Source organism: Ovis canadensis, chromosome 16 (assembly GCF_042477335.2).
Source record: "Ovis canadensis isolate MfBH-ARS-UI-01 breed Bighorn chromosome 16, ARS-UI_OviCan_v2, whole genome shotgun sequence".
Lineage (NCBI taxonomy): Eukaryota > Metazoa > Chordata > Mammalia > Artiodactyla > Bovidae > Ovis > Ovis canadensis.
In genome coordinates, this window is record NC_091260.1 from 17,765,118 (window position 1) to 17,791,857 (window position 26,740).

General features: G+C 43.1%; 1 protein-coding gene across 1 annotated transcript in view; it reads left to right on the forward strand.

Annotated features, from left to right (window-relative positions):
- Nucleotides 1-24,328, forward strand: part of ATP6V0E1 (ATPase H+ transporting V0 subunit e1) — a 28,443-nt gene extending 4,115 nt beyond the window's left edge. The window contains exons 2-4 of the mRNA XM_069556058.1: nucleotides 1,176-1,223; nucleotides 15,891-16,020; nucleotides 23,843-24,328. Coding sequence (XP_069412159.1) covers nucleotides 1,176-1,223; nucleotides 15,891-15,984 — 142 coding nt within the window. The 3' untranslated portion in view covers nucleotides 15,985-16,020; nucleotides 23,843-24,328. The remainder of the gene's footprint in view (nucleotides 1-1,175; nucleotides 1,224-15,890; nucleotides 16,021-23,842) is intronic.
- The last annotated feature ends 2,412 nt before the right edge of the window (nucleotides 24,329-26,740 follow it).

Consider the following 26,740-nt stretch of genomic DNA (forward strand, 5'->3'; position numbering starts at 1 on the left):
AGCTTCCCTTTTCCTTTCAGAGGCTGTAAGGTACCTCTGACCTCACTTCTGCCAGGCTCTCCTTGCTGTGCTGTCACACAGGCCTCTGTCCTCTTTGAACCTGATACCCTCTCACCAGGAGCCTTTTTGTTGCTAAACGTCATCCCTTTTATTTTCTCCTCTCTCTCCAGAGCCTGGTACATGCAGGACCCTGAGTCTGTTGAATGAGTGAATGGACAAGCCAATATATTAACCAAAAGGGGGGAAAATATATATGTGTGTGTATATGTATGTATACACACACACACGCACACAGGCACACACAGAATTTCTAAAGGATAAGTTAAACGTCATCACATATAGGAGTTGTGATGTTTGCTCCTTGCCTTCGAGGAGATAGTCTCGCGTATTCTGTGGGGTGTGGAGATGCCATATTTGGAAATCGTTCTTACAGATGATGGGCGTGGCTTAAAGGTGTTAAGGACTTCCTTGGTGTTCCAATGGCTGAGACTCCATGTTCCCAATGCAAGCTACCCAGGTTCGATCCCTGGTCAGGGAACTAGGTCCCGCATACTGCAATTAAGACCCAGAGCAGCCAAAAAACAAAGAACTAATCCTTCTCGGTTGGTGACTGCAGGTGCAGGGGCGGTATGAGCAAGATGACGACAAATCTGAGGGATGAAAGTGGCGGAGCTTTTCGGGAGTAGGAGATTTCATAGGGGAGCCTTTAGAAAGAGAAAGTGAAAAGAATATCACAAGTTCAATTTTTTAAAATGTCAGAGTTCAACTGCTCAAAGATCCAGGTTTAACTTTTTCAGAAAGAAATGGAGATGGGAAGAGATCAAGGCTAAAAAGTATAGTATCATTTCATAGCAGAGAATACTACCAGATAGGGCAGTTACTTGGGCATCAAAGCTAATTACTGCTGCAGCCTTTTGTGCTCAGTTTTAGGTGGGTTTGGAATAGACCTCTAAACTGTGGCATCAGTACACATTCCCTTATATACAAATGTTAATGACTGATGTAGAATTCTGCCGAGTGCGCGCAGGGCACGCTGATGTCTACTGGTGTGTCAGCAGATCAGATCCATTTTCCTAGAGTGCAGTCCTTGCCAGCTTGATCACCTGGGAAGGGAGCTTAACCCCCTACAACGTTTGCTTGGTTATCTAATGATTGCACTGTTTTTTTTTCCCCAGAGTTATCATCACTATGTTGGTGACCTGTTCAGTTTGCTGCTATCTCTTGTAAGTAGTTAATTTCTAAAATAATAATCAGTTATCTCTGGTATTTATCATATGTGTGATTAAAAGTTAAATAAGTGGTTATCAAGTTAAGTTTCATGGTTACCAAGTTAAGTTTTGGTTATCAAGTCAAGTTTGGTTAAGTTAAGGTTATCAAGAAACTTAACCAAGTTAAATTTCATGGTAATCATGAAACTTTATACTTTTGTTTAATTGGGGTTGGTTCTTGGCGTAACATCTAGAAATAGTAACTTAAGATTGGAAAGAAGATATTTTCCTCTGTTCAGTATGTTGCTTAAGAATTGTGCAGATGCTCAGTTCTGACAATACAGGTGTAATTTATTTGGCACTTATTTCAGTCATAATTAGCTGGAAATTGTCATCATAGTGCTTTAGATTTTACTTCCATGAAGTATTTGAGCCTATTCTCTTCACTTAAATATCGTGTTATAAAGCCAGTAAAGCCATTCTTTACTATGACTTTTATCTCATGAATAGACGTTAAACTGGAATTGTAATCCAGAGAAAGGGTAATCTTTTAAAATAATTCACTATACACTATATCAAAGTATGCTAATAATTGGCTTCTGTTTGAATAGATGGTATCAACTGTTGAATGAAAGCTTTAGGCTATATGAAGTCATTTCTCAACATATATTTTTCAAATACTGTTAGAAATGGCAAAACAGCATTTGAAGTATTCTGTTTTTTGTCTTTGTTTTTTTTTTATTTTGTTTATGTATTTATTTATTTATTTTTTGGCCACACTAAGTAGCCTGTGGGGTCTTAGTTCCCCGACCGGGGATTGAACCCATGCCCTCTGTGTTGGGAGCTCAGAGTCTTAACCACTGAACTGCCAAGGATGTCCCTCTTTTTTAAAATTGAGATATATTTCACATACCATAAAATTTATCCTTTTAGGGATTGCTTGTTTTAAAACCAGCAGTTCTTTTTCGTAAAAGAGAGCTTACTAGTTTCCTGAGCTTCCTTGTATGGAAAAGTATTGGTGATGGCCGGCTATTGTTTAGTGCTCACATATGGTGGGAGGCAGCACTTCTGATCCTGTGACGAAAAGCCAGGGTTCTCTGTGGCTCTGAATCTGAATTTATTATATCCTGGGGCTTTTGCATTGAGGTTTTTCAAAGAGGTTTGTGGGTAGGAGCCAATTCTAGTTGTTGGCATACGTCAAAATCTGCCCCTGTCAAAGAGTTAAATTACCATGAATTGTGGCTGTCTGGCCATTAGATTTCTTAAGTGCAGCTTGCCGTGTTTAAAGCTGAATCATACAGCGTGATGGAAGTGTGGCTGAGGATGATGTCTGACTGCCTTGACATGAGAGCTTAGATGATGGGACTTCATGAGGTTGCCTTGTTTTACTCTTTTCTTTTCAGAAAGGTGAAGAGGCTTTTTTGGGTCTTCCCCGAAAGACCTGAAGTGTGAAACATTTCACACTTCCCCGGAATGGAAGTCTGACAGGTAGTGAATAGAGAGCGTTCTTATTCTAGCTGTGTTTAGCTCTAAAGAGTAAATGAAGAAGTACTTGCATCAACAATTCCTCCTCTGAGTAGGGGTGACTGAGTACCAGCCTGTCCTCCCGAATCAAATGTCCTCCAGAAATCCAGCAAGGGAGCTCTTCATCAATCCAGGAGCCAAGGAGTGGTCCTGTGATTGAAAAAGCCTTTTTTAAATTCCTCTGATCTCTGCTGTGTGAGCAGTAAGGTTGATGGTGGGATCTTAAAAGAGAGAGAAAATTATTGTACAGAGGAATGACTTGAGATCAAACAAAGATGACCAAAAGTGTTCTTTGACTTTCTGTCTTTGAAATCTGGTTAATTCTCTGGATATTCTCTTTAAAGCAGGCAGGAGACCTTTCCAATTAGTCTCATGCCTTGCGTCTTCATTTTCAAGTATAAAATACAGTAACTGGACTTGGTTGGAAATTGTGTCACTTTGGGTCTTAGTGACTTGGTTAAGAACTGGTTGAGCCCTTGCCTCTTGCTGTCTAGGTTTTCCCGTTGTCCCAGTGTGCTGGCGGCTGCTTTGTTGACAGTGGGTCGGTACTGTCATCAGTGTGTTGATAAAGGTAGTTAGTACACAGTGTTGCAACATTAAATGCTTCCAGAGGCCTTTATGGGGAAATGAGCTGGGTGGTATAGACTTTATGCAATTTTTTTGAAGGTTCTCTTTTTTTCTTTTTAATTTTATTTATTTTTGACTGTGCTCGGTCTTGTTGCTGTGAGGGCTCTTCTCCAGCTGTTGTGAGCAGTCTCCTCTCAGGTTGCAGTCAGTGGGCTTCTGGTTTCGATGGTTTGTCTGATTTGGGAGCACAGGCTCTGGGTGCAAGGGCTTCGCTAGCTGTGGCGGCAGGCTCAGTACTTGCGGCTCTGGGGCTCTGGAGCTCTGGAGCTCTTGGTAGCTGTGGCCCACGCGCTTAGTTGCTTTGCGGTGTGTGAAACCTTCCCGGAGCAGGGAGTGACTGTCTCTCCTGTGTGAGCCACCAGGGAGGCCTCTATGCAACTGTTTTTTTCTTTTGTTGAAAGAAACTTGATCATTTATCCTATTTACAAAATATCTGCCTGAAACCTGCAGATGGAATTCAAATTCCAAATAGTTTACATTCCTTATTCCACGCAGGGGTGTGATTCTGTGAGACATTTAATTTGAAATGCAAATTACTTTACTGTTTGGCACTGTACGTATAGTTTCTTGAGCATAACCTCGTTTATAGTAAGACATGCCCAAAGAACTGGATTTCCTAAGCAAAGTTACGCTCTGAAACAGCCGCAGACTTGTGGATTGCCTTCTGCTTGTGGCATGCTCCCTCTTTCCAGTGTGTTCTAGTCCAAGGTTAGATTGCATGGGGTGTACCTTGTTTGAGTTCTGAATAAATCAGGATCTCTGCCAGAACAACCAGCTTGTGTGACTAGTTCAGCAGAGGAAAGCCTGAATGCTCTATATATGGTACCCTCTCTGAGGTGCAAGATCACTTTTGTTTCTTAAGCATACAGGCCTTTTAGTTACTATTCTGTACCTTCTCTTGGTCTTAGATTAGTTGTTAATTTGAGTTATGTTGTAGCTTACCCTGAGTCACAGAACTCACATCTTCAGAGTAAATTAGAAATTTAGTATTATATTGTGAAGGTGCAAGCGCTTGACTAATTGTAAATCTTACTTGCAGAGTGACAGAGAAAAATGTTGACCCGGAGACCAGAAGGCCTTAATGCTAGGCTGAATGATATTTGACCTGATTATGTTGTAGTACGGTTTGGTGAATTTTTGAATACGATGCTGTGTGTGAAAATTTGTAATGAAAAATGTATTATTATCAGTGATTTTTAAAAATTATTATTTTTTAAAATAACTCTTTGTGTATTATTTTTGACAGTGCTGGGTCTTCCTTCATGACTGAGGGCTCTGGTTGCAGCGGGCGGGGCTACTCTTCATTGAGGCTAGAGGGCTTCTCACTGCAGAGGCTTCTCTTGTTGCGGAGCACAGGCTCTAGGGCGCTATAATCATGGATTTTTCTATTTCTCTTTAAAAGAAAGATCCTTGTTTGTTTCATACGTTTTAAAGCTCTGTTATTAGAAGGATGCATATATATGATTGTCATATGTCTTCTGGTGAATTAACATTTCTAACATTATCAGATATCTTTATCCTTGGTAATACTCCTTAACTCAATTTTTACTCTGTCTTATTTATGTCAATAATTGTACCACTTTTCCTGTGTTCATTATATCTGTGTGTTTATATTTAGAATGTGCCCTTTTGAAGATGGTATACTGCTTGGGTTTACTATTTCTTCTATTCTGACTGTCTTTGCCTTTTGGCAAAGGGGTATTCCTTATACAATTAATGTAACTAATGTAAGTAATGTATTGATTATAGCTAGGTTTGGGTTCACTGTTTGTTCGTTGTTTTCTGTTTGGCTCAACTCATTTGTGCTCCTCTGTCCTTTTATGCCCTCCTTTGGGTTAATTGAATATTTTCAGTATTCTGTTCTAATTCCTTCAGGAATTAAATTTTGTATTTTTCTCCCCCTCCTCTTTATTTTATGTATTTATTTTTATTTTTAAAAATTTTTCTGTGCTGGATCTTCGTTGCAAGTAGACTGTCTCTAGTTGTGGGCTCGTGGGGGCTTCTCTTGTTGTGAAGCTCAGGGTTAGTAGTTGTGGCATGGAGGCTCTCTCTGGGCAGGCTCTCTAGTTACTGGATGTGGGATCTTATTTCCTGGACCAGGGCTCAAACCCTGTCCCTTGCTTTGGAAGGTGGATTTTTAACCACTGGGCCACCAGGGAAGTCCCCATTCTCATTTTTGAAGGTTTTTTTTTTTCTTTCAGCCAGTTTTAAAGGTGCTCTTCCATTATCTCTGTCCTCCATTATTTCTGCTGAGAACTCAGCTGTAATTTGAATGGTTGTTCCTTATGCATTCTTTGTGCTCTGAATGTTACCAAGATTTTCTCTTTATTTTTGCTCTTCAGTATAAATTCTGCTATGATGTGCATAGGTGTGGTTTTGTTAGAATTTATTCTGATTGGGTTTGCTGAGCTATTGAATCTTAACTGTTTTCCACCAAATTTGAGAAAATTTCAGTCTATATTCTTTTTTTTTTAATCTCTATTCATTCTCTTTCCGAGTCTACAATTCCACGTATGGTAGACTTTGATTTTCTTTTCCATTTTTTCCCCTGTTTCTTCGGATTGGATAAGTTCTGCTGATTTTTCATCAGGTTCACTATTTCTCCTATCATCTCCAACCTTATGGTAAACCCATCCAAATATTTTTCAGTTCATACATTAAACTTTTTTGTTCTAGAATTTTTATTTGATTCTTTATTAATGTTTTAATTTACTTTCTGAGATTCTCAATCTGTTCATTCTTTATAGCCAATTTGTCTTCTAAGTCTTTAAACATACTTATAATGCTGTTTTGTGTTTATTTGAGAATAATAAACGCCTTTATTACATGAGCTAGCATAGGAAGGAGGAGGATTTATTTGCCTTTCTGTGCCTTGATTTCCCTCAGATAGAACTCTAGCTCCTTGTCCTCTAGCACGCAGCCATTTGTAGGCCAGATTTGGGCTTGCTTTATCTGCAATGGAAGAGACCCTGGTTCGATTCCTGGGTCAGGAAGATCTGCTGGAGAAGGGATAGGCTACCCACTCCAGTAATCTTGGGTGGGTAAATCCCGGGTGGCTCAGCTGGTAAAGAATCCACCTGCAATGTGGGAGACCTAGGTTTGATCCCTGGGCTGGGGAGATCCCCTGGAGAAGGGAAAGGCTACCCACTCCAATATTCTGGCCTGGAGAATTCCATGAACTATATAGTCCATGGGGTCCCAAAGAGTTGGACACGACTGAGTGACTTTCACTTTCTGCTTAAGAGACATTACCTTTTGGAGGGGTGCACCTCACGTGCATTTGGCATGGGGAAATTTCCTGACTAGGGATTGAACCTGGGCCCCCTGCTGTGGAAGCACAGTCTTAACCACTGGACTGCCAGGGAAGTCAGAGAAACATTACCTTTTAACTGCAGCTTCTATGTAATTTTGGACTCAAGCTTCTGTTGATTCCTTTGTCCTTGACTGTTGATTACATTTCTTGGGTTTTTTTTGCCTGTGTATTTTTTACTAAATGCTAGATATTGAATCTAGCTAGATATTTACTAAAGCTAGATATAGATCACTGGGAAAGACCCGATGCTGGGAAAGATTGAGGGCAAAAGGACAAGAGGGCAGCAGAGGATGAGTTGGTTAGATAGCATCACGGACATGAATCTGAGTAAACTCTGGGAGATAGTGAAGGACAGGGGAGCCTGGTTGCAGAGAGTCGGACATGACTTAGCGACTGAGCAACAGCAAGATATTGTAGAATATAGACATTCTGGATCCTACTTAAATTATTAATTGACCACCTTAAACCTGTGGAAGGTTGGTTTTACCCTTTGTTGGGGCAGATCTATTTCAGTTTTTCCCTTAGAATGAGTTCTCCACGAAGATGTGGTCCTTCTGGGGTTTCGTGGAAAGTCTGAGGTGTGTCAAGGCCCTCTGGCGTGAGACTCCAAGCTCTCCTCTGACGTTCACAGCGGCAGCGATCTCTGCTCTGTCCTCTCGGCCCTGCGGGTGTTTTCCGCCAGCACTTGGCCTTTGCATGCTTGGTTCAGGGATGAACTTGAGCTTCACGTAGACTGGACAGTGTCCTCTGGGGAAATGCTGTATAAAAGTTCCTTATTTCTTTCAAGGATTGAATCCCTTCAGACTCTACCTGCTTTGGACACTCTCTAGTACCATCAATTAGTTATTTTTTTGTATTTTGTTCAGAGTTTATAATTACTGTCTATACAATGAGTCTGATATAAGCTACTTGTTACCAAAACCAGGACATTACCTATTGACTTTTTTTATGTTCAAGTATTATAGTTTTTCATTTCTATAAAAGTTCTTTTTGCTGCTCTTATTATAGTTTTGTTTTCCTTTCCTGTCTTCCCCTTTCTTTCCCCTCTTCCTTTTTCCCTGCATATATTTTAAGTGTATCTTATTTCTTAAAAAACAGTAGACAGTTTGTTTATAGTCTCTATCTGATCATTTCATTGTCTAAAGTCCTTGCGGTTTATATCTGCTCTTTGCTGTCTCTCACTCACGGTGCCTTGTTTCCATATGCATTTAGTTATATTTGACTGTCATATGTTCGTTTTCCCTATGGATTTTTGTTTGTTTTCTGGCTGCGCCTTGTGGCTTGCAGGATCTTAGTTCTCCTACCAGAGGTTGAACCTGGGCCCTTGGCAGTGAAAAAAGCATGGAGTCTAACCATCAGACCACCAGGGAATTCCCTGTTTTCTCTAGTTTTATTTGTATGACTTCTTTGAGGCCTGGTATGAAGGTGGGCTCCTTCAGAAAGGATGTACTTTGCTTCTGCCAGGTGCCTAAGACCATCAGCAGAGTGCCATTAAATTAAATACAATTCTCAGTATATTCTTTTTTAAAACCATGGGCTTCCCTGGTGGCCCAGCAGTAAAGAATCCCCCTGCCAGTGCAGGAGATGCAGGTTTGGTTCCTGGGTCAAGAAGATTCCCCTGGAGAAGGAAGTGGCAAACTGCTCCAGTGTTCTTACCTGGAGAATCCCATAGACAGAGGAGCCTAGTGGGCTACAGTCCAGGGGCTCACAAAAGAGTTGGACACAACTGAGTGACTAAACAAACAAAAAACAGCGAAGTATGAATTTGAGCTGGCAAACTTTCACGAAGGCTAATTCTCTGGGCGGTGTTTTTCTCCCTCTTGCTTGGTATTGGTGTCTGAGACAGTTTATTTTCCTAGCATTCCACTCAAAGGTGTTCTTTGATTTATCCTTGCCTTAAGACAGAAAGAACCCTTTGGGGTCTTAGCTTTTTAGGGGGTATGTGTGAAACTTTTGTTAGACCCTGTACCTTGAATGGGTCCTGAGCTTTGTCTACCATTTTTCATGCCCTGTGAGGTCTGAAAACAGAAGCACAAGTTAATCTGGGTTAGTATATGCTCTCAGAGTATGGAAAGCAGCCTGTAGTCACTTTATTTCCCTCTGAGGAGTACCTGCCTTCGCTTAGTTTTTTTGGTCTGAAACTTGCTTACGTTTCTCTCGTGGATGCGTGTGAAGTATTAGGATGTCTTGACTTGTTGATAGTGGAAAGGAAATCTAGGTACCTGGCCCAGCATATTATTACATACTATATGAGAAAGTCTGTTTATCTCACTCTGACCATATAATCTTTTCATTTATAATTTGGCAGATAAGAGAATTTGAACTGAAAGGCCTACTATAGAAAGTGTGGAAGTAAAAAGGAAAGATAATCAAATTCAGAGCTGCCAAAATTAGGGCATATTCCTGTTTTGTCCTGTAGTAGTGAAAGGGCCGTAGCAGAGAGAGAGTTGGCTTCAGGCTAACGGAAAGTAAGTTTGTACCTTCTCATCTGGATCTTGGGGTCCTCTTCCAGACACTCCCATGACTGTGGAAGAATAGAGTTCTGTTTCCTTGGCTGGGTTTCAGTTGGGGGCTGCCCTCAGCTCCTGGATGCCATCCACATCCCTTGCTCTTCGATTGTCAAAGCTAGCAAGAGAGAATCTTCCTTTCTGCCCAGTCCTCCTCATCCTCTAGCAGTCTGGGTTCAGTAAGGAGGTGGAAACCATACAGTAGATTAAACACAGGAGGTTTTCTCTAGCTGTACTCCGTGACGGAAGAGCAGCCGTAAGAGAGAAGGGGACCCCACCTGGCGCCTGAGGCTCAGGGGAGACAGGGACGGGCACAGACAACTCGGAAAGGGTCCAGACCTTGCTGGAGAAGGCATAGTTCAGCCCACCAGATAGCGGAGAAGTTCATTGGTTTGGCCAGGCTGGAGTTGGCCTAGAGTTGCTAGGCAAACACTTAGACACACTCCGGAGTGCAGGCAAGAGAGTGGGCATGGGAGATCAGTGACCAGAGTGTGTGTTGGGAATCCTTGCGACCCTATGAGCAGGAGGACCTTAAAGCATGTAGTCCAAGCAGGGGCTCTGGTTTCCATGTTGAGAGGACTGCAGAAAGGTTATTTCCAGGCCTCGCCTCTACCTCGAAGAATGGCCGTGCCCTGGGCTAGAGCCTTGCAGGTTCCGCCAGGTGGCCTCACACCCAGTCCCCCAGCTTCTAGCCCTTGCCTGCCGTGCCCCTCCAGCGCCCTCTGCTGAGGAAGCTTGACATCATGCTCACTTTAAAGGAGAAAAAGGAATTCATTTGTTTACTACAGAGCTCTTATTACAGGGTGCATTACAAGATGAGTGGCAATAAATTAATACGTGGTATATACACTCCAGATGTCCTTGGTCAGGAAGACTCCTGTCTCTTTTAGGAGCTCACCTGATTAGGTCAAGCCCACTCAGTAATTTCTCTTTCTTTTCTTTCTTTTTTTAATCGAAATTTGGGCTTCCCAGGTGGCTCAACGGTGAAGAATTCCCCTGCCAGTGCAGGAGATACAGGTTTAATCTCTGGGTCAGGAAGATCCCCTGGAGTAGGAAATGGCAACCCAGTCCAGTATTCTTGCCTGGAAAATCCCCTGGCAGACTATAGTTCATGAGGTCACAAAGAGTCAGATGCAACTGAGCACACATATAGTTGATTCAGTGTTTTAGGTGTACGGCAAAGTGATTCAGTTATACCTGTACATATATATATTCCTTTTCAGATTATTTTGCATTATAAGTTACTACAAGATGTTGAATATAGGTTCCTGTGCTGTGTGTTAATAGTAGTTCCTTGCTGATTATCTATTTTACATATAATAGTGTGTATCTGTTAAGCTCTTAATTTATCCCTCTCCTTTCCCCTTTGGTAACCATAAGTTTGTTTTCTGTTTATGAGTCTCTGTGTATAATTTTTTAGATTCCACATATGAGTGGTTGTCTGACTTACTTAGTGTGATAATCTCTAGGTCCATCCGTGTTGCTGCGCATGGCATTATCTCATTCTTTTTTATGGCTGAGTAATTGTGTGTGTGTGTGTGTGTACGTGTGTACCACATTTATCCTTTCATCTATTGATGGAAATTTCCCTTTCTTAAAGCGAGCTGTATTTTTTTTTTTTTGAGGTATAGTGGTTGTATAATATTATGTTTAAGGTATACAGCATGGTGATTCATAATGTTTAAAGGTTATGTTCCATTTATAGTTATTATAAAATATTGGCTATGTTCCCTGTGTTGTATAGTGCATCCCTGTAGCTAATTTTGTACATAGTAGTTTGTATCTCTTAATTCCTGACCTTTGTAACGCCCCTCCCCCTTCCCTCTCCCCACTGGTAACCGGTATTTTGTTCTCGGTATCTGTGAGTCTGTTTCTGCTTTATATTCACTAGTTTGTTGTATTTTTTAAATTCTACCTGTAGGCGATGCACAGCATTTGCCTTTCCCTGTCAAGGCAGCTGTATCTTAGAGCATAATCTAATCATGGCGGTGGTTCTCCCATCATATCCGCCACCCCCTGTTTATACAGGTGTATATGCAAAGGGATGGGAATTTGGGGGCACCGTCTTAGACTTCTGCCTCCTGCAGACGGGGTAGGGGTGGAAGAGGAGGTGGAGATGAGCATGACTCAGTGCTGCCGGAGAAACTCCTTGGTAGAGTAAAATAGGGTGTATTTCATTCTGTGGCTTGAATACATTTTTAGCTGTCTCACAGAGAAAGAGAAGAAATGACTAGTATTTACCGAGCATCTATTTGTCAGCTACTACAAGAGCACTTTTGTGTATTATTCATTTGGTTCTTAACATCTTGGGGCAGAGATTATTATCTTCATTTTACACAGAGGAAAACTGAGGCTCAGGGTTGTAAGCTCAGTTGCCTAGAGTCACTCCACTTATTTTTATTAATGTTTATTTCTTTGGCTGCACCGGGTCTTAGTTGCAACATATAGGATCTTTTTATTTGTGGTTTGCGAACTCTTAGTTGTGGGCATGTGCCGTCTAGTTCCCTGACCATCCACTAACTTCTGATGTAGTTAAAACTGAATCTAACCCTATCTCATACTGAATTCCATGCTTTCTAATAGTGTCTAATAACATCACTGCCCTTGAAAGAATTTGCATCATTGGACTGGAATGAGGGTGTTTGACAGAAGTCATCTCAGTAGAGACAGGGCAAGTCACGTCTCTGCTGCCTCTTAAGGGGCCCTTGCTGTGGGGACCGTGGAAGGGAAGCCCTAGCCCGGCTCCCCTTTTCCAACAGGGAAGCTGAGCCGCTGTCTGCTTGACCTGTGCGTCACCTGGAATAGCCATGCCTCTGTTCCCTGTTCTCTTATCTGAATGTGGAACAAAAGGGCAAAGCAGGATTTTGAGCAAGCTTGGTATAGCCTTTTCTGTGGGGAGGACGTATTTTGTGATTGAAGAATTCTACTGACCAAGAGCTGAGCTCATGAAAAGTGGCCAGGAGTGTTTGTAGATGAAGACCCTATTCCTCTCTCTTCCAAAGAAGGCTCTGCTGCTGCTCTTGGTTTGTCTCTTATAAGCTCATGAACCCGGGGGTGGAGGCGGGGGCGGGGCCCCTCCCCTCCACCGAGATTCCTTTTGGCACCCTTCAAGCCGACATCGGAGCGTGGCATTGATAAAGAATTGTGGGATAAAAGAGGAACTCTAAACTGCCTGATGTGTTTCATCCGTAATGCCCCATGGATGCAGCCCAGTATCATGGGACTCAGAAGTCCTGGGTTCCCTTTCCAGCTCTTTCCCTGTTCACCACGGGAGTATTAAGCTCCCTAGGACACAGTTTCTTCATTGTTAAAATGAGAGAGGTGAACTTGACCTCTGGTCCATTCCAGATGTTACCGTGCTGTCGCTTCCTCGGTAGTTTAAATAAGCTCAGAAGGTTAGTTGTTAGGCTGGACTTCAGGTTGTGGAGACATGTGGGACAGTTTGGGCAAATATGAAGAGAACATTTAGTTCTCTTTTCTTGGACACGTGAAGTAATGGATTCATTGGAATATGAGCTCTTTCTCCACCCACTTCCATCAATTCAGAGTGGATTTTTCTTTTTTTTTAAATCCTTCCAGTTCTCCACTGTGTTTATCAGCTTGAAAGAAAAATCTGAAGTCAGGCAGTAACCAGAAGGGCAGGCTCAGAACTCAGCTGGTTACAAGGGGGAAAAATTCCACCACGAAGTTTCAAATGAACTGACCTGGGCTGTTTCCCAAGGAATTTTCTTGAACTTTGGTTTGTTGTGGTGGTGATTGTTTTAAGTAAGCTGTTTTGCTTGATTTGAAACATTAAAAATAGTCTGTAAAATTAAATTCAAAAAAGTTTCTGAATACTGATCTGAGCAAGCAGAGGGGACTTCATTCTTGCTTCTGGATATTTCTTTTTTGCCTCAGGTACCAAAGGCTCAGTGGTGGACCTCACCAATAGTTAGCAAATGGATTCTTTGTTTCCTTAACTCCCAGACAGTGTAGATTTAGCTAAACTGATGCCTTCTGAACTGCTGTCAGGTAAAAAGTATTTCAGAAGGTAACTTTTGTAGCAGGAACATTCATCCCGACCTGATAATGAGTTCAGGAGCTGCTGCCGCTTAAGTAGTATCAACCACAGGCGAATTGTCTCATCTCTCTCTTCTCATCATCTCTCTCTTCTCAGTTTCCTTAACCATGTTGTGGGAAAATTAAAGATCATTTGTGAAGTAGAACATGATTTTTTTCTTTAAAGGTCTGTGGCTGTTTATACCATGCAGTCAGAATCAAGAGGCAGTGCTGCCCTTCATCGTACAAAGTGCTGGGAGATGGTTGTTTTGCTTAAGTATTATACATTTTTGGTAAAGAGAAGAGACGGAGGCGAGGCTGTAGCATGTTTTTATTTAGCGTTCCTAAGCGCTGGCCAGTCTTTCAGTCTGTCTGAAAGGACGGACACTGTCTGTACTGTCTGCTTCCAGTGCCTGCTGGGGTCGGGAAAGTCCTGGGTCTGTGTGGAATTTTCCATGACTGCCAGCTCTGCGTCGTTTGTGTTCAGTTTAGTCACAGCTCTCCAGTGTGTCTGCCTCTGTGCCCTCCTCTCTCTTTTTCTCAGGGAGATGTTAAACCTCAGCTGCAAGGCCGCGTGTTGTGTTTGTGTCGAATACTGGAGTTCTGAGGACAGATGAGAGAACCTCCTCTGGATTAACGTTTGTTTATAAAGTGAGTCAGCTTGAGGCAGCTGTCTTGGCCCAGTGTCCTCAGGTGTCACATTTCCTGTCCCAGAACCGCTTTCTTTTGGGGTGGGGTGGGGAGGGCTGGTACCTCCTTTCTTCCTGTAGGTAAAGCTGCTAGAGCTGGTGTGTGTAGATTCTTCAGCAGTCTGATGGTCAGGCATCAGCATCAGCTTATTGATCCTTTGGTTGGGAGAGTTCTAAAAATTACAGCAAATGGAGGAAACGAGATCTAACCAGACCGTGGCCTGGTTGCGTTTGGCTACTTCCTCTCTTCAGGGGGAATTTAAAGGCCTAAAATAGTAGGAGACTGCTGTAGCAGGTTATCTACTTTCCTTAGAAAGCAATTCCTAGTATCCCACGCAGAGAGGACAGTGACGTCAGGTTAGGATGCTGAAATCCATCCTCTAGGATCTGTAGCAGATAGAGTCTGGGCTTGGGTACCAGACACCCTCCTTGTAAATGAGAGCAATTTATTTCTACTTTAAATAAAAACTCATGTATTTTGAATAGGAATTAAAGGCACTGTGTGTTCTACTTCATTCTGGGCTCCCCTCTAGCAGTACCTTCTTGGAAAGGCCTTCCTGCGCACCCCGTCACAGGAGCACTACCGCCATCGTCCTCTACCCCTTCGCCTCCCTGTATTTCCTTCCTGGTGCTGTATTCTGTCAGCTTTGCGAGGGCGGTGCCGTTTCATTTTCTTCTCATGTGTGCTGAGGCCACCTTAAATATTTGTTTAATGAAGTAAACCATGGAATGGTGTGAATGGCCAGACGTTAGCTTGCTGTCTTTCTGTTGAGTCGTGTGAGTTCTTTATATATTTTCGGTATTAGCCCCTTATCAGATGTATGATTTACTGTCTGTCTTTTTGTTCTTTGCTTTGGTCTGAGTTCAGTGATTTTCACATTTCACTGGGTATGTGGGTTCCTATATCAGATAGAAAACCATTTATTCAGAACTTTGTGAATGGTAGAAGAAAACTTTAAAGTCAGTTTTGGGCTATGTGCTGTTTTTCACTTCTAACCCTGAAGTAAGGACGTAACACCATTGTACGTCCTCCGTAATCGAGTCTGTGATACAGAGGAATACCTTATTACTTTAGATCTGAAGTAAGCAAGGGCAGTTAGATGTCCATTTGGTTCCGCTCCACCGGGGCCCCACAGATACGTAACACATTTTAGTGGTGATGGTAATGAGAGAAGGGGTGCTCAAGTGATACATTCTAATTGGGAGATGGTGGGCTGAAATTTAACCCTGGCTGTACCAGTAAAAATGGGTGTATTGGACTTCCCTGGTAGTCCAGTGGTTAAGAATTGCCTGCCAGCGCAGGGGACGCAGGCTCGACCCCTGGTCTGGGCAGCCCCACGTGCCGCGGGGCAGCTCGGCCCGTGAGCTGCAGCCCCTGAAGCCCTCGTGCCTGCGAGCCTGCCCTCCGCGAGTCGAGAGGCCACTGCGATGAGAGGCCTGCGCGCCGCAACTGGAGAGCAGTCCCATTTGCAGCAGCGAAGGCCCCGGGCCGTCAGCAAATAAACGAGTAAAAGATGAAAATATGGTTGTGTCGCGTTGGTTGTGGGCCTTGGCATTTGGAGAGTAGATAAAGTAGACGGATTTTTCCTCAACCCAGAAGTCGTGATTTTGATCAGCTGAGATTAGGCAGAAACACTCTTGAATGACAGTGTCATATGGATTCAGGAGATCTTGACTACTTGGAAAGGGAATTAAGAATATGAATGAAAAGATCAGAGGCATGCTATGATGAAGCTTAATTGGTTTGTCAATAATGTATCAAAATGAAGACAGGATTCCGTCTGTGAAGCCTTTTTTTTTTTAAATAAGATATGCTCCCATTAAACATGATGTGTTTTATGAACGTTAAATGTATCGAAAATTTGGTCTGAACAGAATAGATTTAAATTCTACCAAAGCACTCTCCTCGTCTTAACTTACAATGGTCCTCTTCCAGCATGACTTCACCACTTTTTGTTGTGCTTCCTTCCCCATTATTTTTTAGTTGGCTGATTGCAATTCTGGCCCAACTCAACCCTCTCTTTGGACCACAGTTGAAAAATGAAACCATCTGGTACCTCAAGTATCATTGGCCTTGAGGAAGAAGACCTGCTCACTGGTACTCAGTCATTGAGGTGACTATGCCCTTGACCTTTCCCATCAGTGTTGTCAGTCGGTCAGCTAGAGTCTGCCTGGACTTTTTCTTCTTTTAACACTTGGCAAGGGCAGGCTGCTCTGGAAGCAAACACAACTGAATAGCAGAAATAGAACTTAGGCCATTCACTCTACCAAAGGATTTATCCGCAGGATTTTTAAAAATTGTATTCTTACCCAGAATATTCTTGAATTACTTTTGCATGTGGTCTTTTCGGGCACAGATCAAGAACATGATTCTTCATACTTGGTATTTCGAGATTCAGCAACTTGAAGTGGCAGACAGATTTTAGATGAAGGGTGTCTCTGAATGCTTTGGCACAGAGAGACAGATGCATTTTGAAAATTGGTCTTAAAATTGCAGGTTTCCTGAGCATCAGAGAAGTGAGGAGTGACGTAGTGGAAAGATTTATTCACTGGCCAAGAGTCAGAGAACTTGTCATTCCGTTTGTTCCTCTCTCTCCAGTTTGTTAAATGGAGGTCAGTGCTAAATGCTTCCCTAGATTCCAGTTCAGCTTTTTTGGTAAGCACACTTAGATGGTTCTGTGGACTTCATATTGCCTTATATCAGGAGACATACAGTGCTCGGCTCTCTGGTCTTTAGTGATGCCAAGGCGCTGGATTCTGATCCCTCCAGGTGAAGAGGTCTCTGTCGACCTTTATCCAGTAATTTTTATCCATTGATGATCTTAGCCTGCATTGCAGTAGAAATTGAAAAATGGAAATTTTTTACTTCTTTTATTACTCACGTATTTGATTAGGTGAAAGATTTCTATGAAAACAAGCTTTCCTTCATCGACTAGGGTTATTTAGTAACCTTGAAATATAGATCAGATAAGAAAAGCAGGATATATATTTAATGTTTTCTTTTAATTTTCAGAGTAAGATATTGGTGCCCAAGTTGCTTCCAGGGAGTCCAGTGAGGTTTTCTGTTCTTTCCTTTTCAGTTCTAATCAGTCACGCGTTTGTCATCCTTTTAGACTCTGATCTTCCTTCGGCCTTATGGGCGCCTGTCTGGACTAGCCTCTGTGTCCTTGTGCTGTCGCTCGCTCTTTTTCTGGCAATGTCAGGGTGTCCCAGACCTCTCTTCTGTGTTTCTTCACCTGGAATCAGCTTTCCCTCCAGTTGCTTCCTAAACTTCTGCCTGAAAGGACCCCTGGTTCATGAGTCAGTCCTCAAGCTTAGTTGACCCTTTTCCCCTTAGTGGAAGTAAGATTTCAAAGCCATCTGATTGCTGGGTGCATCCATTTCTGGTAGGGTGGGTTGTGACTTCTAAGTCTTTACCATGGACAAAGCCAGAAAGTACACATTCTTATTTTTTAAAAAAAAAATCACAGGTTTATGTTGGTATTTCTAATTCACATGTAACATTACAGGGTTTTTATTTGACTTCTTTGGTTTTACACTTGAATATCATTCACATATGCTGAAAATGTTGGCTCCTGAAGACTAACTTACTGACTTTGATTATCCAGATGTTATAGGATATATAGGATTATCCTGTGTTTTATAGGAAATATTAAACTATATGTTATAGGGTAATCAGAGTGGTAATTAAGTAATATAAAGTATTTTTAAAATAACACCAATATACCTACTAACTACAAGGTTATCGAATGCAGTGTAGAATTTCTTTGCTGCTTTGTTTGAAAAACAAAATGCTATTTGCTGCTGCTAAGTCGCTTCAGTCGTGTCCGACTCTGTGTGACCCCATAGATGGCAGCCCACCAAGCTCCCCCGTCCCTGGGATTCTCCAGGCAAGAACACTGGAGTGGATTGCCATTTCCTTCTCCAGTGCATAAAAGTGAAAAGTGAAAGTGAAGTCACTTAGTCGTGTCTGACTCATAGTGACCCCATGGACTACAGCCCACCAGGCTCCTCCGTCCATGGGATTTGCCAGGCAAGAGTACTGGAGTGGGGTGCCATTGCTATTTGCTGAGTTTACTTGAAATAATTATTTCCTCTGGTGGGTATCATTTCAATATACAATTAGATTTAAAAGACTTATTTTGTGTTCGGTTTATAGTAATTTTTTCTTATTTATTTGCTACTTTTTTGGGAATATGTAGAACATTTCCAGAGTCAAAATTATAAATAAGATACATTCATAGATGTCTCTATCCTTGCAGTGTTTCACTGTGCAGAGATAGTCATACACATATGTATATGTAGGCATGCATGTCCATCCTCCCTTGACATACACAGGTGTTACAGGGGAGACGTCATATTACATGTGCTAGTCTGTACCTTGCTGTTTTCACTGAAAAATATATCCCAGAGATTGCTCCTCCTATCAATGTATAGAGATCTTCCTCCATTCTTTGTATAGCCATTAATATCCCTTTGGATTATTTCCAGTCTTTTGTTATTATTGATGATAAAGCCACAGTGCTATCCTGCATGTGCTTTGTATTTTTGTGTTTTTACCAGTAATCTTTGGATTAGAGTCCTTGAAAATAGAATCTCTGAGTTAAAGGCATGAATTCCCTTCTGTTGGGACTGTACTATTTTTACATTCCCACCAACAATGTGTGAGAGTGCCCATTTCCTCATAGCTTGAATTTTTGCCATTCTGATAGATAGGCAGCTTTTTTTTTCCCCTTAGAGTTTTGTCTGCCCGAAGGGGTTTTAATTCCCTTTTAATTAGATTTTGAGAGAGTGTGAATGTATGTAACCTGCCTTTTTTGTTTTTTTCCATCAAGTTGTATTTTTTGTCCTTCCCCTTAGCTATGCTGACTATGAGGATATTGATTGGGGTTTAAAGCTGAGAACCTCAGGCCTCAGAGTGGGATCTTGTTCTAGTGGAGACCGTCACTTACCTTCCTTTGAGCCTCATTTTCACCTCTTACCATAAGTAAACTGGGCCCTTCTACCCTGAATAACGGAGAAGGCAATGGCAACCCACTCTAAGTACTTTTGCCTGGAAAATCCCATGGACGAAGGGGCCTGGTGGGCTGCAGTCCATGGGGTCGCTAGGAGTCGGACACGACTGAGTGACTTCACTTTCACTTTTCACTTTCATGCGCTGGAGAAGGAAATGGCAACCCACTCCAGTGTTCTTGCCTGGAGAATCCCAGGGATGGGGGAGCCTGGTGAGCTCAGGGGTTGCACAGAGTCGGACACGACTGAAGCGACTTAGCAGCAGCAGCAGCAACTCTGAATAACACTGTGTGTGGGGATCTGTTTCATTTGCCCATTCTTTTCGGTTTCGATTACATGTTTGTAACCGGGTGGATGAATTCCTAACACTTATACTCTGGTTCACAGCACAGACTAAGACTGCTTGAAACCCTTAGGTTACAGTTTGTTCCTTTGAAAGCAGAATGCCAGGACGCAGAGCTCACCAGGCAGCCCGGGCCATGCGTGCTAGATCGTGCTGATCCCATGTCTAAGGGAGTGATTGTGATAGCACCACAGCTCTAGGCATCTGGAATTATCACATCAGGAGATCCGATCTCTGCCTAGCATTGGAGCAAACGAAACCCATAAGATAGGACCTCACTTTTCTCTGGTAAAATTCAAAGAATGAGCTAAGTAAAATCCTTTTAGAACTTTGAACACATCTGGGATGATAAAGGAGTCCAGAAACCAGATTTAGACTTGTCCTCACCTGGTAAGGAAAAGTGTTCAGTTCTGTACGTGATCCTTTAAGAGGCCAGATTTGGACAGCAGGAGGTGTAAGCCAGGCATGGTATTCAGTGGAGAAAAATGAGGAGCAGTCATGGAAGCTATCGAATAATTTTATACAGATGAATTGATTGCAGACAGGACACTTACAAACAGCTAGCCAGTCCTTTGTTCCTTTAAACACTTTAATTGCCATAATTTGCTTTGATATGTTGATAGACTGAGTTATACCACATTATGCTTCTTGGCTGGAAATGTTACCCAGTACTTCTAAGAACAATCCTCAGTCCATCTCTGCCCCCTGCCAGTCGAGGCTCTGCCTCTAGAGCTTCGATCCATGAGATACTTATTGGAGCTGTCACATCAAGTTTGCTGTTTTTCCAGTGTCCTATTTTCCTACAAAATTGTGGTATTGGAGAAGACCCTTGAGAGTCCCTTGGAGAGCAAGGAGATCAAACCAGTTCACCGTAAAGGAAATCAACCCTGAATACTCACTGGAAGAACTGAAGCTGAAGCTGAAGCTCCAATACTTTGGCCACCTGATGCGAAAAGCCAACTCACTGGAAAAGACCCTGATGCTGAGAAAGACTAAAGGCAGGAGGTGCAGGGGGCAAAAGAGGATGAGATGGTTGGATGGCATCACTGACTCAGTGGACATCAGTTTGAGCAAGCTCTGGGAGATGGTGAGGGACAGAGAAGGCTGGCGTGTCCGTGGGGTCACAGAGTCAGGCATGGCTTACTGACTGAGCAGCATTTTCCTGCAGCTTTGGGGATGTGGCACTTGCATAGAGTCTTCTCAGAGTGGCTTCAGACCTCTGTTCTGTAAGTTAGTTAGTTAGCCACACCATGGTAATATCTTTAGATGAGTCTGTATGGTTTACCGCATTTCTAAAAGGGCAGGCGTTCTGTTTTATTACAAAGTCTGGACCAGAGAGGACTAGAGTATTGGTTACTAGGCCTCTGCCCTGAGGGAGCTGCTTTCTTATGCATTCCAAAAATATTTGAGTGTCACGAGGTGGATAGCACCGTGATCCACTGTGAGTGAGGATTTCAGAAGAATCTGTGGGCTCTAAAGGGTTTCGCCATCTATTGAGAGGTTGGAATTAAGCCATACTTGTGAAAAGTTTAAATAGTGCAAGGTGCTTTATGGTTAAGCCTGTCATAGTCTTCCCTGTCACTTAGGGTCAGAACCCATTCGATTGCGTCTTTCTCCTTTCTCTTCCTTGAAACCATTTGAGCCTGTTTCACCACGTGTCTGCCTGTCTATTCATTGTTTCTCTTTCTGGGAGCCTAATTTCTGAACTGATCACTGCAACTCTGCATTACTGCAGTGGATGCCTCTGTACTCAGGGTATCTACAAACCACTACCTTGTTTATCTTCCTGATACAACACTTCCTGGAACACATCACTGCTTGCCCCAGAAACTCAGTAGTTCTGTATGAGCTACCGTACAGCTTTTTTGTAAGTCATGAGGTCCCTGATTCTAATGGGTACATGCTGTTTGGAATGCTGTATGTTACATGTTGTAAGCACAGCTTGTCAGGGTCACCGAAGGTCCCATGCACCACAGAAGATAAGAATGATTGATCTGCAGATTCTGTCCCATTTTCTCACTCAGCGGTTGAGGCCTGCCACATCTGCCCTCAAACCACCTTCGCAGCCTCTCTTTTCACAACTTTCCTCAGTGACATACTGGTTCTAGCCACGCTGTTTTTGTGTTCTCAAGCTAATTAACTTTCCTTAGCTTTTCCTGCCTCTTACTATGCCCTTCACTAATTCAGAAGGCAAGTTAGTAGACACACGATTCGGTGAGCATTGTCCTGGTGTCTTGTCCCCACTCACCCGTTCTCTTCATCCCTTCTGATGTTTTCTCTTTGAATGTCCAGCTTGCAGACCCTTGCACTGTGTTTCCTGGCCACAGCGGCTTCACAGTGCTCTCTTCTGTCCTAAGTGTGTTTGCCTCTGGCGGCTTTGCCATCCATTCAGTGCATTGCCTTGAATTGTGAAGCACTCGTGCCTTTAGTTTGATTAAATCCCTCTTGTAGTCAATCTCCTACAATAAATATATACATTACACATTATAGTAAAGAAGGAAGTATTTTGTGAATTTATCTGAAATGAAAAATTAAAGATAAAAATGATATCTGTTCTTTGTTTAAAAAAATATATTCACTCATTCTTCTCTGAACAGATTTCTTGGTTCTAGCCTTAATATTTTTCTGTTGTCTTCATTCTCAATCTTAGCTGAAGGTAGCCTTGTGATTCCTTTATTTTACAAAATGAGAACATGGACCCTTTGGTCGAGTTCCTCAAAATGGCCGTTTCATATCAGAGAGACGATTAGAATATATGCTTCTTTAAGTCACTCCAAAATCAGACCACAGGTCTGTGCCACTGAACATAATGCTCACTCACATTGATCTTAAACTGGCATCGCTGAGCTTGAGGGAAAATCATCCCCTCTCTATGTGGTTTTTCAAAAGTGAAGACTCGTTTTCCTCTTTTGTGGTTGTTCATTTGCCCAGAAGGGTCTAAACAGTGAGGAAGTCTCACAGTATGCGCTTCATAGAAATTAACACATGCAATCTGATTTCACTACTTCAAAAATTCTCAAGAAAAATTAATAATCTGCCTGAAACTCATATCTATGAAGAGGGCTGTTCCGCTGGCTTAAGGAGGAGAAGAGAAAATGATATCAGATTAGAGGAAAGTTTTTCCGAAGGGCTTCCCTCATGACTCAGCGGTAAAGAATGCACCTGCCCAGTGCAGGAGACCCGGGTTCAGTCCCTGAATCAGCAAGATCCCCTGGAGAAGGAAATGGCAACCCACCCCAGTATTCTTGTCTGGGAAGTCACAGGGACAAAGGAGCCTGGCTGGCTACAGTTCATGGGTTTGCAGAGTCGGACCTACTGGGTGGCCGAGCACACACCCAAGGTTTTATGAAGCCGAGGAAGAAACTGGTAGCTCTGGCCATTACCCCTACCTGGCCTGCTCTGGTTGCTTTCCTTAATACATGGTAAAAAAAAAAAAAAAAAAAAGCCCTCTAGTTACATCTTCAACTAACGGTTTTCAGTGTCCTGCCCCAGCGGGCCACCCTCCAGGACAGCTGGCCTACCCAGTGTGCTCCAGGAAGACTCAGCAGCAGTCTCATATCTGCTTCCCGGCACCTTGGCCCCGGGGCCTTGGGAAGCCTGCTGTTTAATCACCCAGCACTGTGGACTCTCCTGGATGTGCCCACTGGTTTGGGAAATCTCAAGAGCCCGTCTGGTCTACCTGTGGGTTTTTCAGCCTTCAATCTTTGTCAGATTTGCCCGCCACAACCACACCGCATCTGAATTTTAACTAGCCCCTCACTCCACCTGCACCTGAGTAAACCTCTTGTTTTAGGTTTATCTAAATAAACAGCTTGTTTTCCCACTGACTCAGTGCTTGTGTGGAAATTACCTCTTAAAGACACTATTTGTTTAATTTTCTTTTCTTTTTTAATTTCAAAAGTAAGCATATGTGACTTTATTTATAAAACATTATAAAATCAGCTTTACGTGAAGGAGTTCATGAGACCACTATGTGAAGATACCTATTTTAAATGCTTGCTAGCTCTGCAGAGGTGGTGTTGCAGCTTTAAACTTCTAGAAAAATTATCCTTTGTCACCTACACTTGGGGTGGCAAGAATGGTGAGCCATCTCAAGTACCAAGCAGCCTGTTGTTGAGGAGTTTGACGTAGGGAAAAGCCTGCCCGCCTGTGAGAGCCTGGCTTCCTTGTTGCCAGAGAAGTGCAAATGCAGGTTCTGGAAGGCCGAGTGAACTTGTCAGACCCCAGTGCGATTGGTTTCAGTCCACTCCATTCTTCCAGTTTTCTACAGCACTGTCAACCAGGACTTGGGCTCCTTGGTTAAGCGTTGTCCTTAGTAACTGGACTTGTCACAGCCCTGCTGGAACCTTGTGTTTTAACTAAGCGCACTTTCATTCAGGCATTTATGGAGCACCTGTATATGGGGTTGGCCAAAAAGTTTGTTTGGATTTTTCCACACCATATTACAGAAAAACAGGAACAGACCTTTTGGCCAATACAACATTTGAAGCGATTAGCCTGGTTGACTTTCTCAGTATCACCCTTTTGCTCTCCTGAGGATGCTGGAAAGGCCCAGTTACTGGAACGGTTTTGTTTTGCAGGTCACGGAGAGAACTCCTCTAGATGTAAAATCACCTCCCAGACCACCTCCTTGACGTGCCCACTGTGGCCATCAGCTGCCTTAAACATTCACCCACATTTGAATATCTTTTTCTACAATGCAGTATTTTTTTCCTGTCACCTTTTTTACACTTTGAACAATGTGCCTCTTTAAGCTAAACTGTGCTGCCTCTGTAAAATCTTTATGTACTCTTCCGAGATGGAAAGTGCTGGTGTTCTGAGAAGTAATGTTACTCTCTCCTTGGAACTGATGGATTTGAAGATGGCTCCTGCCTGCTCACAACATGAGAATCAGCGGAGTGTTTAAAAGACTGTTCATGACAATACGTCTGCAGTGGGGCAGTCAGTAGGAGAACATGTTTTCCAGGGAAAATCTGACCCACAGAATTATACCAAAGTATTTTCGGGTTGAATTTCTTATTTCTGCCATCTGTTGGAATAAATTATTTTTCTGCTTTCTATGGAAACCTGGTTTTGGTGTTTGTTAAATAAGCTCATTTCTATCTCTAGATAAGACCTTTTTGAAAAATGATTTTGTACTTCCAAATTTAGCTTGGATGGATCAACCTGGTTGTGTAGTTTGAGATGACTGAGGAATCTGGTAAGTACATTTCTTAACGATCCAATAAACATCTCAGTGCTTGCTGTAGCCACTGGAGGAGACAAAGAAGTGGGTATTGGGTCCCTGCAAATTCACGAGCTGGAAGGCTACTGGGAGGTAAGGTTGGTACACATAGAACTAGAGATCAAGGCCATGTTTCACCATTGTCCATGAACACATAGTCGTGATGCTGAGCAGGTAGAGGGGCACAGGGACAGACCAGAACCAGCAGCTCCTTGGACCATTCCCTGTCAGAAATGGGACGGAACAGGAGCCTGGGACGGGGACAACATCATGTGTTTTAGTAGTGGGCATCTCAATACTTCAGTAACTTGGGGGCAGTGTTAGATTTAAGAAATTAAAAATGAAAATGGACCTAAATTTTCACCGACTCATGGCTCTTTGACAGCCAGCCAAGAATGGATTTCCTGTTTTGCAGTTTGTACTTTTCTTTTCCTCCTAAACTATCTGAACTCATTGCTTTGCTATTCTTATGACCAAAGAGAGTTTCAAGTTGGTGTGACTCTCCTGCTTTCATTTCTTTCTTTTCTTCCTTTTCTTTCATTTTGAACTTAAAGTTTCCCTAGGAGCCCACTCCACCCTTTACATTTGCAGCAAGCAAGCTTCTTTAGGTAATTTCATGGCATCCAGAAAATACTGAAGATTTGATGTCAAAGGACCATGGTGATACCTGCTTCCCCGTCATTTTATTATAAATAAGGAATCACAGCCCAGACAAGGAGGGTTGCCTGCCCAGTTTAAGGGACCTGGTGCGCGGCAGACAGAGGAGGAGACGCGTGTTTTCCAGTTTCCACTCCAGAGCACTTTTTCCTCACACCCCGCCTTCTCAGAGCTGCACTGGCCAGGAGCCGACTGAGGGGCTCGGGTGGGAGGGAAGAATTCTGCCTTTATGGATGACCAAGCTGTCTCCCTTCAGAGGAACTTATTTGACCCTTCGTTGTTACTTGTCATCTAAGAAAGCAGTGCTGGTGGTTGCTGTGGGTACATAAAAGGATGCCGCAGGCTTGGAGCCCTGATCATGGCTGGGGGCGTGTGACCTGCGAGCAGCTGTGTGACCGTTCTTTGAGTCAGGCCCTACTGCCCAGCATTACTGGTGGTCAGTCTGAAACCTTTCACGCTCCCACCCCAGCCTGCTTCCCAGAAGACCACCGTGAGTTTGAAGCTGAGCCTCCCGATGTCCCTGGCGTGGTGCTTTCGTTGAGTGGCGCCTTTGCCTGTCCTGACTTCAGCACGGCGTGAGCTGGAGGAGCCTCCATGGGTCCAGCACAGCAGCCCTGGACAGTAGCGTCCCTGCAGCTCTTGTGGGGGTCTTCTCATTCACGATCGTGGTTGGACACCTTTCCGATTTAATGACATAGTTGAAGGCCGAGGTCATGACCCTGGCTGATCCAGGTCCCTGAGTTCTGCCTTGTTCTGTCACTTGGTATAAATCCATTTTTATACTTCTGGAGGTTAAACATTAGTAGGGCAAGCTGGATTACATTGCTCTTTGCGTTCGGGCTTGCTTGCCTTCTGGTGTGATTCAGTTCCTGCAGAGAGAGGTAGGGCAGATTCGTGTGTTGCTTGCACTCACAGCAGGGATGTGAGCACTGAAGGAACTGCAGTGTGCAGGGGAGGTGTGGAAAATCCTGTTCAGTAAGCTCTCAGGGAAGGTAAAGGCCCTAATAAAGCAGCAGCTCAGGCCTGAACCTAGAAGGTTTTCTCCAAACCAAAGCCCTACTGAAGCCTCAGCATGAAGCCTATGATGAAGAAAGGAACTCATTTCCGAGCCAGACTGGGGATCAGAGACACCTCCTTCCCGTACCCTACCCCATCTCAAATCTACCCCCACCTCCCACTGAAAGACAGATTTCAAGCCCTTAACAGCCAGGTTCTGTGACTGTGTCACCACCCAGATGTATTACTGTCATTGAAATGAAGGAATGATAAGATCCACTCAGATTTCATGGGCAAAATTCAGTAAGTTCCCTTGGCCCAACTAGTCACTTAACCTTTGAGTCTGTTTCGTCATGTATGAAATTCTCAAGAATATTAAATGCAGTTAATGTATAAACTCAGGTACATGTTTTCTGTTCACCTCCTCCCTAATAATTGAACAATTTTGTTACAGCAACTCAGGCAAAATCTGAGATGAACACCTGCGAACACTTTTTCCCTTGCCCTTGCTCCAGTGCCTGCCAGGGCCCAGGTTGGAAGGAGCACCATCCAGCCCTTTGAGAGGATACTGAAGTGTTTCTTTCCTCTGGAAAATCTGGAC